The 14,435-nt window shown below is 32.6% G+C and overlaps 1 protein-coding gene across 27 annotated transcripts in view; it reads left to right on the top strand.

Moving 5' to 3' along the window:
• SSBP2 (single stranded DNA binding protein 2) overlaps positions 1 to 14,435 on the top strand; it is a 329,142-nt gene that overhangs the window by 277,627 nt on the left and 37,080 nt on the right. For 14 of the 27 annotated variants that reach the window (XR_013418084.1, XM_078004236.1, XM_078004228.1 and 11 more), the window contains 2 exons: positions 5,085 to 5,176; positions 11,079 to 11,127. Coding sequence is in view for 25 of the 27 variants with exons in the window: in XM_078004236.1 (XP_077860362.1) it covers positions 5,085 to 5,176; positions 11,079 to 11,127 (141 nt within the window). In the remaining 2 variants the exon portion in view is untranslated. 27 annotated transcript variants of the gene reach the window in all.

Here is a 14,435-nt window from a genome sequence, read left to right as displayed (position 1 = left end):
GGGTCAGAGATTAACATGTCATAAAGCTGGTTAAAAGAATGAACTTACTCATTTTTCCTTTCCAAGAAACAGCATTATGAGCAGTACTTTGGAGCTTGTTTTGTATATCTATTTTTTAAAAGTTAAGCTGATGTTTTGCTGTGCTCCCAACAGACTAAAAAAATTGAGAACTCAACACCCAGATAATGTGACTCAGACCTACATACAATAGTACATGTTGTATTATGTGTTCGTATTGTATATATGTATTGTTTCTAACAACATAAAATTATATATATTAACTATATTGAAACATGGGGTTCATTTAGCCAGACTTTTTGGAGATGCCATATTATATGAAAAAACCCCACTATATAAATATAGTTCCAAGGAAAGAGGAACAAATGTTGTCACATAAATATATGTGGCAGCCTCAAAGCCAGAAGAAACCAATTTCTTTTATTTAGGCTCAGTTATTTTCAATGGATTTTCTTAAGAGCTAATGAAACTCTCATTTAGATATTTGAATTATTCTTACCTATTTCTATTCATATTAGGAATGATGATACATGTTAACCAATCATCATTAAGCTATTAATAATAAGAATTTATAAGTTCCATAGGCATTTTATTGGCTAAGTATACTTTTAGTCTTTAATAAACTAAGCCAACAAATCTGGCTGTTAAAGGATTTTTTTCCAAAAGATTTTCTTAATAAATACATTTAAATATACACAAAAACTTCATGCCTATAATTTTGTTACTATTCTTTATTCACTTATTTTTCAGCTAGCTGCTCTTTAAATTGTTATCATACCTCTATTATTAGTATTAGGTTTTAATACTTCAAAAACTAGAGTCTGATTTAAAAATCAGTTTTACAGTATTTACAGCACAGTAAATTACAATAGAAAATAAGAAAGTTTCTATTTCTGGTAAGCTCTTATTGATGACAATTTTTTGGATTTTTAAAACCAGAGAGAGTGGTTTATTTCATTTGGATTGGCAGTGTTTTTACTATTTCTATATAATATGATGGAAATCAAGTGTTCTGGTATGAATTTACCTCAGAAATAAGAAATGCCTACAGTAACTTTTTAAAATCACAATACAAAAAATATAAGGATTAAAGGAAATTATTTATACATACTTTTCATGTTTAAGTGAAAGCAGGAGTCATATTTATATGATGGTACAATAAAAAAGGGTCAGGTAAAATAGTTTGGAATCAGGAGAATCTTATGACGTATTTATTTCATAAGACCTGGTATATAAAACATATAAACATATACACTATAAACTGTGAAATTTGTAATAATGGTTAGCTGTGTTTCTTGAGAGATAATGGAAAAACAACTCTCATAACAGACATTTAATCATACAGATGCTGTCCAAGAGCAGAAGATATCTGCCTTATTTTTAGTTGTATTGTAGAAAAAGTCTCTGAAATATTGTCTCTAGATTTATGCGCAAACAAAATACACATTTCTTTTTTATCATAGATATTACTTCCATAACTTTTTGAGCTTAAGATCAGTGTGGTACAGGGGGACAGTAGTTATCTATTAGAACAACTGAATTCCTAAAACAAAGAAATATGTAAATCTAATTATTCTTAGATTATGTTGATTTGAGCAAAGTGCATACATAGAATATAGTTAACATATGATTAATACTTATTGCATATATGAAGAAATAAAGGTTTGCTCCAAATCTAGGCATACTTTTCCCTACCCCTTAATCTGTTTTAAATCTAAATGCAGTGGTGCGACATTATTTTTAAAGTGAAAATATATTAGTATCCTTTCAATAAAAAAACAAAACTACCTATTTAATCAAAAAATATATATTTTCTAATGTCATATATGAAACCAGTTTTCTACTTGGTTTTGTAATAAGATGTACTTAGCTAACCTATGTTCTTAAGGGCAGTAAGTGCCGTGTGATTAACCAAAACTACCCAACTAGTTTTACTTTCTCTAGAAATCTGAAGAATAAAGAAGTTATATACAAGTAGGAACATATGATTTCCAAATAAGATACTTGGAGTGGAAAAATGGTGAGGTGGCAATATATGTATGATAGGCTCTCAGGTAAGGAGAGAGTAAACTGATTCTATATTTTCAGATCTATGATGGGCAGTAGAATTTAGCTCAGTACAGGGAAGAACTTTCTAGAAATTAAATTGCCCAACCATGGAAAGACTTCATAAACTTTCCAAGCAGAATCTGAATAGCCATTTTGTCAGGAACGTTGCAGTGGGAGAGAGATTAGACCAGATGGAATTGTATAGTTGCCATCAGCTTTAAAATTCAGTGATTCTAAATTAGGTCTTCCCATTCTGCCTTTGTTGATAGCACGTGGAAAGCAAGTTGTTATTCTTTCTTTTCTTTCTTTTTGCTTTAGATTATTCACTAAATGAAAATATTTTGCAAATCTATCAAGCATATATTGAAAAATTTTTACTCATTTACTGGGACAATTCAGTTCAACTAGCTCATCGTTCATGGAAGGCCTACTGTGTGCCAGGCACCATACTTGAACACTGGGTATACAAAGATGAGTAACTTAGATATGCTGCCTTCAAGGTACTTACTGTTTAGCAGGAAGTGTAGATACACAAAGAAAAACCGTTACATAATGGGGAAAGTCTAGATAATAAATATACGTAGTTTTTGTGGAGCCATTACATAAAAAGGCAAGTAATTCTGTTAGAGTTGACGGCTATGGAAGCTAGTGAAAAGAGGACTCATTTAAGCTGGTTTCCTATTAACAGTGGTAAAAGAAAAAAAAGAATTAGCAGTTACAGTTTTTGAGCACCAAATACCGTGCTTTTAATTCACTAAGTACTATGACAGGTGCTTTATATTTCATTTTATTCTCCAACAAGCCTATAAGGGAGATAATATTATCACTTTACAAATAAGGATTGGGAGAATCATTTGTCCAAGATCATACACATAGAGAGAGAGATGCAGAGAAAATGGGGCAGTGGCAATAGAGATTCAAACCATTGTCTACCTGTGTCCAGAGCTATAAGGAAAATTAACGTTTTCCTTGATAGAATAAAACGGAGATCTTCTAAGATAAAAAATGAGGGGAAATAAAACAGAGATCTTCTAAGACCAAAAAAAGAGGGGAGACTTTCCTTGTGAAGCATTTCTATTCTATTTTACCACTCAGATTTTGTTTCCAATGACTAACCTTTATCTCAGAGACCCCTTGCTTGTGCTGCTGCTGCCACCACCATGCCTGATCCAGAAGTTAGGGGAAATAGCTATCCTTTTAACCAGTGTCTCAAGTGTGAACAGAAATCATTCTGTTGTCCCATAGCTCACAAATTTGGATATTTAAATAAGATTTCCTTAAAGTAAAAGTAAATAAACAATGAGAATAGCATGTAACTAGGTCATGTCATTTATCAATTGAGGCTTACACTCTGGAGTCAATAGACCTGCTCTCTTTGATTTATTTCCTTATCATCTGAGCACCTACTACTTAAAGGCCAGGGAAGATGAGTTAACATGAGTATAAAAGTCTATTATGTGTTTCTGAACTTAAATCCAGTAGGCTGGAGGGTATGGTTGGGAGGAGGGAATAGAGGTGAAAATTATAGAAAATGAGAACAGGAAAGATAGGCTGGGGCTGAGCCTCGAATAACCTCATAGAGCCATGCTGAGAAGGTTAAATTTATTTGACAGGTAGTGTGGGTCATCATAGCTTCTAAGTGACATGAAGAAGACTGAGTTTTAGAAAGATAGCTCTAGAGGCAGTTTGGAGAATAGATTGGGACCAGGAGAGACTAAATCAGAGAGACCAATTAAGACAGTGCAGTAGTCTCAGTAAGTGACAAAGATTAGTAACAAGAGGAGAGAACTATTTCAAGAGCTATTTCATAGATAGAATCAATGGACTTTGGTAACTGACTAGATATGGGAATTTGAAAGAAAAGGAAGAAACATCAAGGAGCTCCTGGAAATTCTTAGCTTGGGCTATTGTGTGGAAGGTGATAGCACAGAAGTGACTGAGGAAGGCAGTACAAAGAACTCAGTCATGAGAAGATAATGTTGAGTTTACTTTTAGATATGATGTGAGTAAGATGGTATCCAGTTGGAAACAAATCCTATGAAGTTCAATGTATGAGTTACCTGGGAGCTTAGGAAAGACAACATGATCAGATATAAAGATTTGAGATTCCTAACATATAAGTAGTTGTTGAACAAATGGTGGCAGATAAGATTACTCATAAATGTGTTTTATTGAAAAGAATGCTATAGCTAGAACTTGGAGAAAAGCAACATTTAAAGGGTTAGCAAAATAAAAAGAGCTAGCAAAGGTAATTGAAAAAGAGTACTCAGAAGAGTTGGAGGAATATTGGTATCAGAAAGCCAAGTGTGAAAGTTGTTGATAATGTCAAAATACATTAAGATAATAATGGTAAAATTAACCTTTTTGTCCCTATGGCAACTAAACTAATCTAATAAGATGTACATGTTAAAACATTAAAATGTTTTTATCTGTTGAATACACATGATAGATATTAACAGAAGCTGATTGAGTCATATAATTCATGCATACATATTTTGAGTATACATTAGGTTTTATACATTTTTGTGTATTTGTATATTAATGCATTTCTGTGTTGGACGTGTTATTTTGTGAATAGAAGTTTGCATTTAACTCTTTTGTGTTGGGTTCACCTGTTTTGTTTTGTTTTCAGACTTTATGTCATTGTTCTGGGTCTGACAATTTCAAACATTGAATAAATCTTTTCTTTCAAAATTGAATTTTGAATTTATGATATTTTTCATTTGAAAATGTTTACTATTGTACATATCTTAGGATATTAATAAAATGTATCGAAATATAATTGCAACTATACCTTAATCATTTAACATGCTCCAGTGGTCATACATATTCACATGATTTTAAAAAGACATATAGACCAAAGTAATTGCTAAAATACAAGCAAAAATACAAGAGTGGACCCCTCAGAGAATGAATTACACAGGCCTTATCCAATTGGAGTTATGTAGGGAAATCATTAACGTGCTCTCCTTTCTTTCCCCCCTCCTCTTTGGTTTTGTTTTTTTGTTTTGTGGTAGTCTGACCCTTGGTTATCATTACAGAACTATGGAGGTGCAATGAGACCCCCACTGAATGCTTTAGGTGGCCCTGGAATGCCTGGAATGAACATGTAAGCAATGTTATATTATATATTACATTATTACGTAGATGATTTATATATATATATAAATAATACCATATTATTCTATTTAGTAAAGTGTTCTATTTTCTAACTTCAAAAATGACATTAATTCGTAAAACAATTTAAGCACCTCAGCCTCTGTGTGGTATAAAAATGAACTAAACATGAGCTGTAGTGTTTGCTTCATTTTCACAACATAATCTCTTACGTTTTCTTTGTTCCCTTGCAACCTTTACTTTTTTTCATCTCAAGTGCTATAAATAACAGCTTTTAGTCTATTTCATTTTGATAAGTACAGAGTCTCCATATATTATATAAAGTATGAAGAGATGCTAACACCAGGACTTTGACTTAACTCTGTAGAAGTAGATGATTGAATACCGTTATCCTCATTTTTAACAGATACATAGTGATTCTATGAGTGGGAGTTTTAACTCATAAATATAAATATATATATCTATATAGATATAGATATAGATATCTATATCTATCTTTACTTTTGCTTTGTTGGGACTACTGTCAACACAGAAAGAATTCTCTCTGGTAGTATACTATAATCTCTGTTAAAGAACTTTCCATAGTATAGGATGAATTTTGTTTTGAAAAATTCCAGACACACTTAGATAAGGAGTAAACTAAAATTTTTATTGGAATGGTCTTTCCAACCCAAAGAGAGTAGTTTGTTTCTATCAGCCAATATAATGTAGTTTGTTAAGAAATTTTTATTTTTCATTCCAGCTTGCCCTCCAAGTCTTATATACACAAGGTGCTTGTTAGTGACTTTCATTAATTCACACGAGGATCAGTTTCATGTTGTGGCCTAAAGAAAATTTACCAAAAATAAGGAAAGTGTTCCATATAGGTTTGTGGGTGTCTCCTCAAATATGTTTCCATCAGTTCGTGTTCTGATTACTTATATGTCAAATTAAACAACTCTGCCATCATTTAATGGCATTGAAGATACACTGTGAAATAAGCGCTTTTGATCTATGTAGGATTTTTTTTTAAGTTTCTGAAACCATTTTCATGGAAAGCAAATTTGCCTGAAATAGAAAATAGGTTAATAGGTGGGTACCAGCTAGGCTTAAAACTAACAGAACAGGGGGAAAGTAGGTCAGATTTTCCTATCACGTCTTTTTACTTTTAAAGTAAAAATGGATACACATGAAATCTGACTCTTCTTAAATTCCTCAAAGGCTTGGCCTTGTATTAATGGTTGCTTCAAAAAAGAGTGAGTGGCATTTTCTGCTTATTATGTCAAAAGCTGAAGCTCTTACCAATAGGATGAAGATATATATAAAATGTACTCACTTGAGATTCTTACTTTAAAATGCAGATTTTAAGGGGTATAATACTGAATACTATGTATAAATGTAAGGAGTATGTATTTTGAATACCATGATCACCCCAGAATGATCATTCAATAAGAATGTATCTAATATCATTTGTACATTACTCTGCATTGTAATTGGTCACACAGCCAACTTTAAATCCACTTAGTTTTGCTTGTTCAGAGAAAAAAAAATTGTTTTTATGTGACCATTGAGAGATTAAAATAACTGCTTCCAATTGTCTAGTTTCTTTCTCAGATATACTTAAGCGTATACATGTACATGCATTTAATTTCCTAGACTATGGAGACTAAAAATATGGCCAAAATTTTTAATATGATTACTTTTTGTTGATATTTAGGTTTGGGTGTCTTATTTAAGTTTAATGCCCAGATACTTCTAAGTATTTTTGATTACATTATATTTTACTATTAATATAATATTTCTTTGTAAAGAACCTTTAAGCCTGGCAGACTCTGATCTCCATTTTTTGTTACTGTTTTCTTTTATGTTAGGTTCTATATGCCATTTTTAGTTTTCTATAAATCAGGATTCTTTCAAGGACAATGAAATGTGAATATTTACATTTTTACACTTGTAAATATTTTCCTGTAGTAGGGAAACTTCTCAAGCATGAACGGTCTATAAGAGTATAACTATTATATTGATATTGGCCCCAAAAAAGCAAAGGTTTGTTTAGAGGCATAAAAAGTGAAATACATTATCTCCATTGCACTCAATAGGGTAAGCTTTATTGAAATTCACTTTATAATTTATTATTTTTAAAACAAAGTCTAACTGTAATGCATACACACAGTATTCCTAATGTATTTGTAGCTTCATGTCATTGAGGAATTTTGCATATTCCTTAAAAATTGAAGAAAAAGGGATTAGAAGGATATTACCTTAAGCTCTGTCTTGAACTAACTAAACTATTTAAATAACAAAAATATGTATGTGTTAGGAGTTAGGAGGAACATGCCAGAGACTCATATCTGGATAATTTTTCTTTACCTTGTCATTTTTTCTCATTTGCTGTAAGAGTAGGATGACAATAAAAAATTCCCAACCCTGGTCACTAAAGTAATTAAATACTATATTCTAACTGACAGCTGTTTTTGTTTATTGCAGAATAAATCATTTGGAACTAAATTTGGTAACTTTATTGTTTAAAAAACTTTGTTTCCATGCCCTAAACTTAGGATAAATTATATTGTGTCACTTAAAAACTTACTTTCTATGTTTCTGTAACTAGTATCTTAGAAGCAAAAGCTAAATTTAAGTAATTTAAAGTAGCATTTATAAGTTATGGCCAAAATACAAATTTTTAATGCATTGTAGATTATTGTTTAAAGGAAATTTGAATAATCATGTATTTCTAAATTAAATACATTTTTACAAGTTGCCAAAGAAGTTAGGATTTAGTATTAAAGTACCCCTAACTCAACTTTGTATACATTTCTATTAAGCAATACTGAGGCCAAAAGGATTTCAGAGGATCTTCTTGTTCTATATTATATCCCACAGAATTATGAAGTTTGTGTAGTTATCATTTTGAAGTAAAATGATAATGAATTACAGAAGAAAGAGGATTTTTCAGGCCAGGCATGGTGGCTCATGCCTGTAATCCCAGCACTTTGGAAGGTCAAGACAGGCGGATCACTTGAGGTCAGGAGTTTGAGACCAGCCTGGGCAACATATAGGGCGACCCCATCTCTACTAAAAATACAAAAATGAGCCAGGCATGTTGACAGGTGTCTGTAATCCCAGCTTCTTGAGAGGCTGAGGCATGAGAATAGCTTGAGCCCGGGAGGTGGAGGTTGTAGTGAGCCGAGATCCTGTCACTGCACTCCAGCCTAGGTGACGGAGCAAGGCTGTGTCCCAAACAAAAAACAAAAAAAAAAAAAAAAGAAAAGAGGATTTTTCTCTTTGGTAATAGTGATTGATTTGGTTTCATCAAAATCAACCTCCTTACCAAAAAAATCAGACTTCTCCACCCAGGTCGGAGTGCTGTAGCACAATCTCAGCTCACTGCAACTTCTGCCTCTCCGGTTCAAGCAATTCTCCTGCCTCAGCCTCCTGAGTGGCTGGGACCACAAGCATGCGCCACCACGCCCAGCTAATTTTTGTATTTTTGTATAGATGGAGTTTTGACATGTTGCTCAGAATGGTCTTGAACTCCTGAGCTCACGTGATCCACCCGCCTCGGCCTCCCAAAGCTTTGGGATTACATGCATAAACTACCATGTCCAGCCTCTCTTCATTTTTAAATGAGGCTAACATGATTCTACTTCAAACCATACTTATATAGAAATTTTCATTCAAAATGATTCCTATGTTATAGTTTGTAAATTACTTTCTTAATAATACTGAGGGCCCTCAAAAGGAGTGGGAATTACTGAGCTTAACTAGTTGTTCTAATAGAACTACTCCCTACTGTAACCCTCACTTTATAGAAAACGCTTGTGAAACTTAAAGTATTTTCAAACACAATGATAATGTTAGGAGAAATTTAACTTATCCATGTGAATTATTAATACTTAATAGTAAAATGAAATTTATTATGAAATACATAGTATGTTGGAACTAGATTGGTATTTATCAAATTGAAATATATAATGTTATGACATAAATGTAACATTTAATTTAATACAATTAAATTAAATATTTAATGTTTTAACATTTAGGTTAGCATGTTTAACATTAGACAAATTTGAAAATAAAAATACTTTATTATATTTATGCATCTTATTCATACAGTACTTGTTTGGTTATGATATTTCAAAATTATAAGATTATCTACATAACATTATTACATATAAATTTTGCCAGGATCTGCATATGGTGTACTTTTATGTTGTTTTAAGATAAATATTCTCAAGTTTTTTTTACTGTGTTTTATTTAACATCAAAGAAATCATATGAATGTACCTTACTACCCAAATGTTTTACTTAGTCAACACATATCTTATGTTTCACCTTAGATTCTGTCCATTAGGACACTGAATCCTATAGGTAAAATCATTTTTCTAAAGTGTTCCAGTAATTAATTGTAAAATCATCATCATCATCATCATCATCATCTTGGAGAGGCAACAATTTCCAAAGAAAATCAATACAAATGCCCCTCACCTTCTTTCTCCCTATGCACAAAATTTTATCAAGTCCCCACTGGTATCTTCTATACCTTAAGCTGAATTGGGAAAAAATTCCACTTGGGCTTTCCTAATAGAGCCCAGGGACAGGACTCATTCCCTTCCCTGCTGCTCACAACCCTGGGGAATCTCAAAATGAAACTAAAAATGGTTCTAAATATTCCATGCAAATATGGGTAATATAATAACTAACTTGCACAGCCTCTTTATCTAACATTTAGAACTAGCTTGTCCAACCCGTGGCCCAGGATGGCTTTGAATGTGACCCAACACAAATTTGTAAACTTTCCTAAAACATTACGAGATTTTATTTGTGATTCTTTTTTTTTTTATTAGCTCATCAGCTGTCATTAGTGTTAGTGTATTTTGTGTGCAACCCAAGACAATTCTTCTTCTAGTGTGGCCCAAGGAAGCCAAAAGATTGGACACTCCTGATTTAGAATTTTAGGTTTAAAGTCGCTAGAATCAAGGGATTTTTTAATTTAAAATTTTCATTGTCATAGTGATTCAAAGGAAGGGGAATTTTAAATGACCCTAATTAGAGGAGACTGATAGTAGTCTGCTTTTCATAAGACAGTATTTATTCAGGTACACAACTTAGTACTAAAGCATGAGGACAAGAGACCTTTTTGATTTAACTAATTGGACATTAATTTTGCTTCAAAAGCTCTGTGTCCTTATAAGCTGTGGAATACAGAACATTCTCCTTTACTCTAAAATGAAGTAATATATTGGCATAGATTATCTCCCATTTTTTCTAGGATTTACTCTGGCCACTATCTGGACTGAAATTATGAGAACAAGAAATGGGATTTCCCATTTAATAGTAACTAAATCATCAGTAGCATTGAAAGATAGATTAATAAATATATGAAGTAATCTGTGATACTCTGGTTTTTTTAAAAGGAGGCAACTTTAGATACCTTTTATGTATTTTTATTTGCTTATCGCTTAATAAGAGCAATCATTTCACATATGTTGATGTTTTACAAATTTTATTTTGAATGAGATACAGCAAGCTCTTATATAGATATCACAAGATTATAGTTTATATTTAGTTCATAACACTTTACAGAAGTATGTTTTATAATTTCAATATATGTGTATATTTACTCCTATGAGTGATTACCATCTTTATAACAATAACCATTTAATATTAAAATAAAACTGGGCTTTCTAAAAGCAGTTCAATTTGGGAAGAAAACTTTTCCATGGAAGGATAAAATTGGGGGACTTAATTAATATAAAAAGCTATTAAAATAAATATAAAGAGAGTAATTTCAGTGCCAAACTAGAACTGTATGGTAACCAAATTGTAAATGTTAATATTTTATGATTTGTCATTGATTATTGTGAAACATTCAAAGCATAGGTTAAAATTTCATTTATCAAATTGTTTTGTAGGGGTCCAGGTGGTGGTAGACCTTGGCCAAACCCAACAAATGCCAATTCAGTGAGTATGCATATATATATTTTTTAAGTATTTTGCATTTTGTAACATTTAACAAAAATCACAAAAACATTTTGCTTTTTGGAAGCCTTGCAGGTGGTTGTAGTAACCTTTTTTTAAGTAATCATTCAAAAAGAAGTTTAATATATATTTTAGAAAAAGATGCATAATTTTTTGAAATTACATAATTTTCTTTCACTTCAAGGTCTAATATAAACATGCATTCTATTGTCAACAAGCCTTCCAAAAATAAAAATTGAAATAGTGTGACTTAAGTGTATACTACAATAGCCTATAAATAGCGATCTGTATCGCAAATTGTTTCATCTCCTAAAATAACTATTAATAATCACTAAGTTGCCAAATACTATCAACCTCTGTTAGAAGAAGTCAAATTATTATGATTTCATTTGCTGTATCAGTTACATCTAGGTTTGTTTTCTTGTTGCCCCAGAAAGCATTCGCACATTTACTTTGTACCTGTTAGCTAAATTGCCATCCTTGTACATCTCTATATATACCTGACATCTTGGGAATTTTCTTTATATATTTGTTGCAGTGGTTTGATGGCACAAATATTTATCTATCTTAATAATGTCACAGAAATATATGCACAGGTTGAAAATTAAGCTATCGGTCTTAAACTTAATATGATTTTAATGTTGTGATCCTGGAGATGTTTTTCCTTCTTGTCTTTAAACCTTGAGTTCTTCGATATGTGAGAGAAGCCTGCAGTGTACATCTGTGTAGTATGTGCACTGCACAAAGGTTCCTGGGTCAAGGGAGTCAGTAGGAGAATGAAATACAACCTGTGATCCCCTTGTGAAGTCAGTGGTCATCTACCCAAAGAGGATGCCTTTTGCTAATATGTACAAAGGTATCTTCATTGACTAGCAGTGGCCTTAATGTTAAATGAATATCAAACTGATCCAATGTTTAAGGTTAGGGTGTAGGAAGAATCATCCTAAATTCATTACTATTTTAAAGCAGGAATCACTTTCAGCTCAAATAAGTAACTGTCATATATTTTTTAAAATGTTAATTTATGTTCTCTGCTTTTCTCTTAATTTTAATAGCTGTGATGTTTGCTAAGTAACTGAAATTATTTGAAGTGAAAAGAATGATGTTGCTTCCATTTGAGTCTTCAGTGTACTATTTAATTTCAACAAACCTTTCTTCTAAAATAGTGTCTTGCCAGATTGTGTTGGAATAGAATACCTTTACGCCTTCAAAATTCTTTTAGTTTGCTTATATGTTTAGAAGAGTTTGCTTCTTACTATCTGTTAGCTTCTTACTATTTGACTTAATAAATTCATTCAAGATTTCACTTTAAAATGAAAAGTGTCTAGCAGGTCAAGATACATTTATTTTAACTTCCTATTTAAATACCCATACGTAATAAGAATGCAAGAAAACATTTTTTGTAACACAGAAAACTCCAAGTCTTCCCAGTGCCAGAATCTGGAAAGAATATCCATTATCTGCATGTCTTTTGAAACTAGATGGAAAAGCACAACCAGTGGCTCACCTTAACTTTGTAAACCTTCCCACCTAGAAGCACAAAAACCCTTCTCATATTCCTCATTGTCAGGTCAGCCAGTCATCGCTTTACTGCCCATTGCAGGCAACCAGAGTACAAATCACACCCACCACTACCCACCTCTCTAAGTACTTTCTTTTACATACTCATCTGAAGATTCTATCTCCCACAAGGCACCTAGGAAGGTAGACAGGGTTTGAGCAGTTGATATTGACAAGGATGTTGCATCGTACCAATGGGGTATATTATCCAAGTAAACAGTATAAATGAGAAGAGAGCTCTGTGTTCTGATGACTTTTAGTTTTTTAGGTACTCCATCTCTTTAGGATTTCATAGCGCTGGGCACTGTGGGTAGGAGAATGCGCTGTAACACATTAGCAGTTCTGCATTATTTTAGACCCTGGGAAACATTAGCAATTAGGGTAAAAGCTGTACACATCCACCTGCTGTCCACCAGTCTGAAATGGGCATTTGATCAGCACACGTGTAGGCAAGTAATGGAGCTGAAAGCAGTCTCCTCCATGAATATATATCAACTGTGCAAACATCTACCCTTACTCAAAGTATGTGAATAGGGAAAAGAAGTGGAGGAGGCCTATCGTTTTCTTTTAGAAAGAGAAAGTAGTCATCATTCTGAGCATGCAAAGGAGAAGTATGCCTCTGAAAATGACCAGTATAAGAACAAGGAAAAAAAAATCATAGATAACGGATGACTTTCTAGCAAAGACATAGGGCTTCTATGAAACAGAAGCAAAAAGTATTAAGGAGGTATTTTTCCCCCAAAACCATTGATCATTTTGTGGTGACAACTTATCCAAATTATGTTGAATTCCAAGTTTCTTAGACTTCCTGCCTATATTTAATATTAAGACACTTTTCAGTTTGTATCACTACAGTTAGTCTCTGACTCTTCAACGCAGCATATTAAAGTAGTTGTTTTGTTTTTGCTGTTTTCAAATGTTTTGTTTACTGTTTTTTCTTTTAAATGTTTATTTTGAAATAAGTTCAGATTTAAACATTGCAAGAGTACTACAAAGAATTTCCATATACCCTTTGCCCAGATTCCCAGTTGTTAATGTCTTACCACATTTGCTTTATGATTTCCTCTCCTTACATAAACATATTTTTAGACTGTTTAAATTTCCTGAAACATGATCCCTAAATACTTGCATGTATATTTCCTAAAAAACTAACACATAATTTTTATAACCCCAGTAAAATGATCAAAATAAGGAAATCAACTTTGATGTAATGCTATTTTCTAATCTATAGATCTTATTCAGATTTCACTAATTGGCCCAATAATCTTTTCTAACAAAAGAAAATCTGAATTTACTTGTTACATTCATCCTTCATGTCTCTTTGTCTCCTTTAACTTGGAGCAGTTTCTCAGCTTGTTTTTGTTTGGGGCGGGAGGTTTGTTTGTTTGTTTTGGTCTTTCTTAACCTTGGATTTAAAAAACTCCAAGCAAGATTATTTAGAATGTCTATAATTTGGTTTTATCTATTTCCTCCTGGTTAGATTTAGTTTATACATATTTGTCAGGGATACTACAGAAGTAATTTTGTAGTTTTTGGCCAGGCGCGGTGGCTCATGCCTGTAATCCCAGCACTTTGGGAGGCTGAGGCAGGTGGATCACCTGAGGTCAGAAGTTCGAGACCAGCCTGGCCAACATGGTGAAACCCCCGTCTCTACCAAAAATACACCGGGTATGGTAGCAGGCGCCTGTAATTCCAGCTACTCTGGAGACTGAGGCAGGATAATCACTTGA

Source organism: Macaca mulatta, chromosome 6 (assembly GCF_049350105.2).
Source record: "Macaca mulatta isolate MMU2019108-1 chromosome 6, T2T-MMU8v2.0, whole genome shotgun sequence".
Taxonomy (NCBI): Eukaryota; Metazoa; Chordata; class Mammalia; order Primates; family Cercopithecidae; genus Macaca; species Macaca mulatta.
The sequence above is the reverse complement of the archived record's forward strand: the minus strand, read 5'-3'. Positions and strand labels throughout refer to the sequence as shown.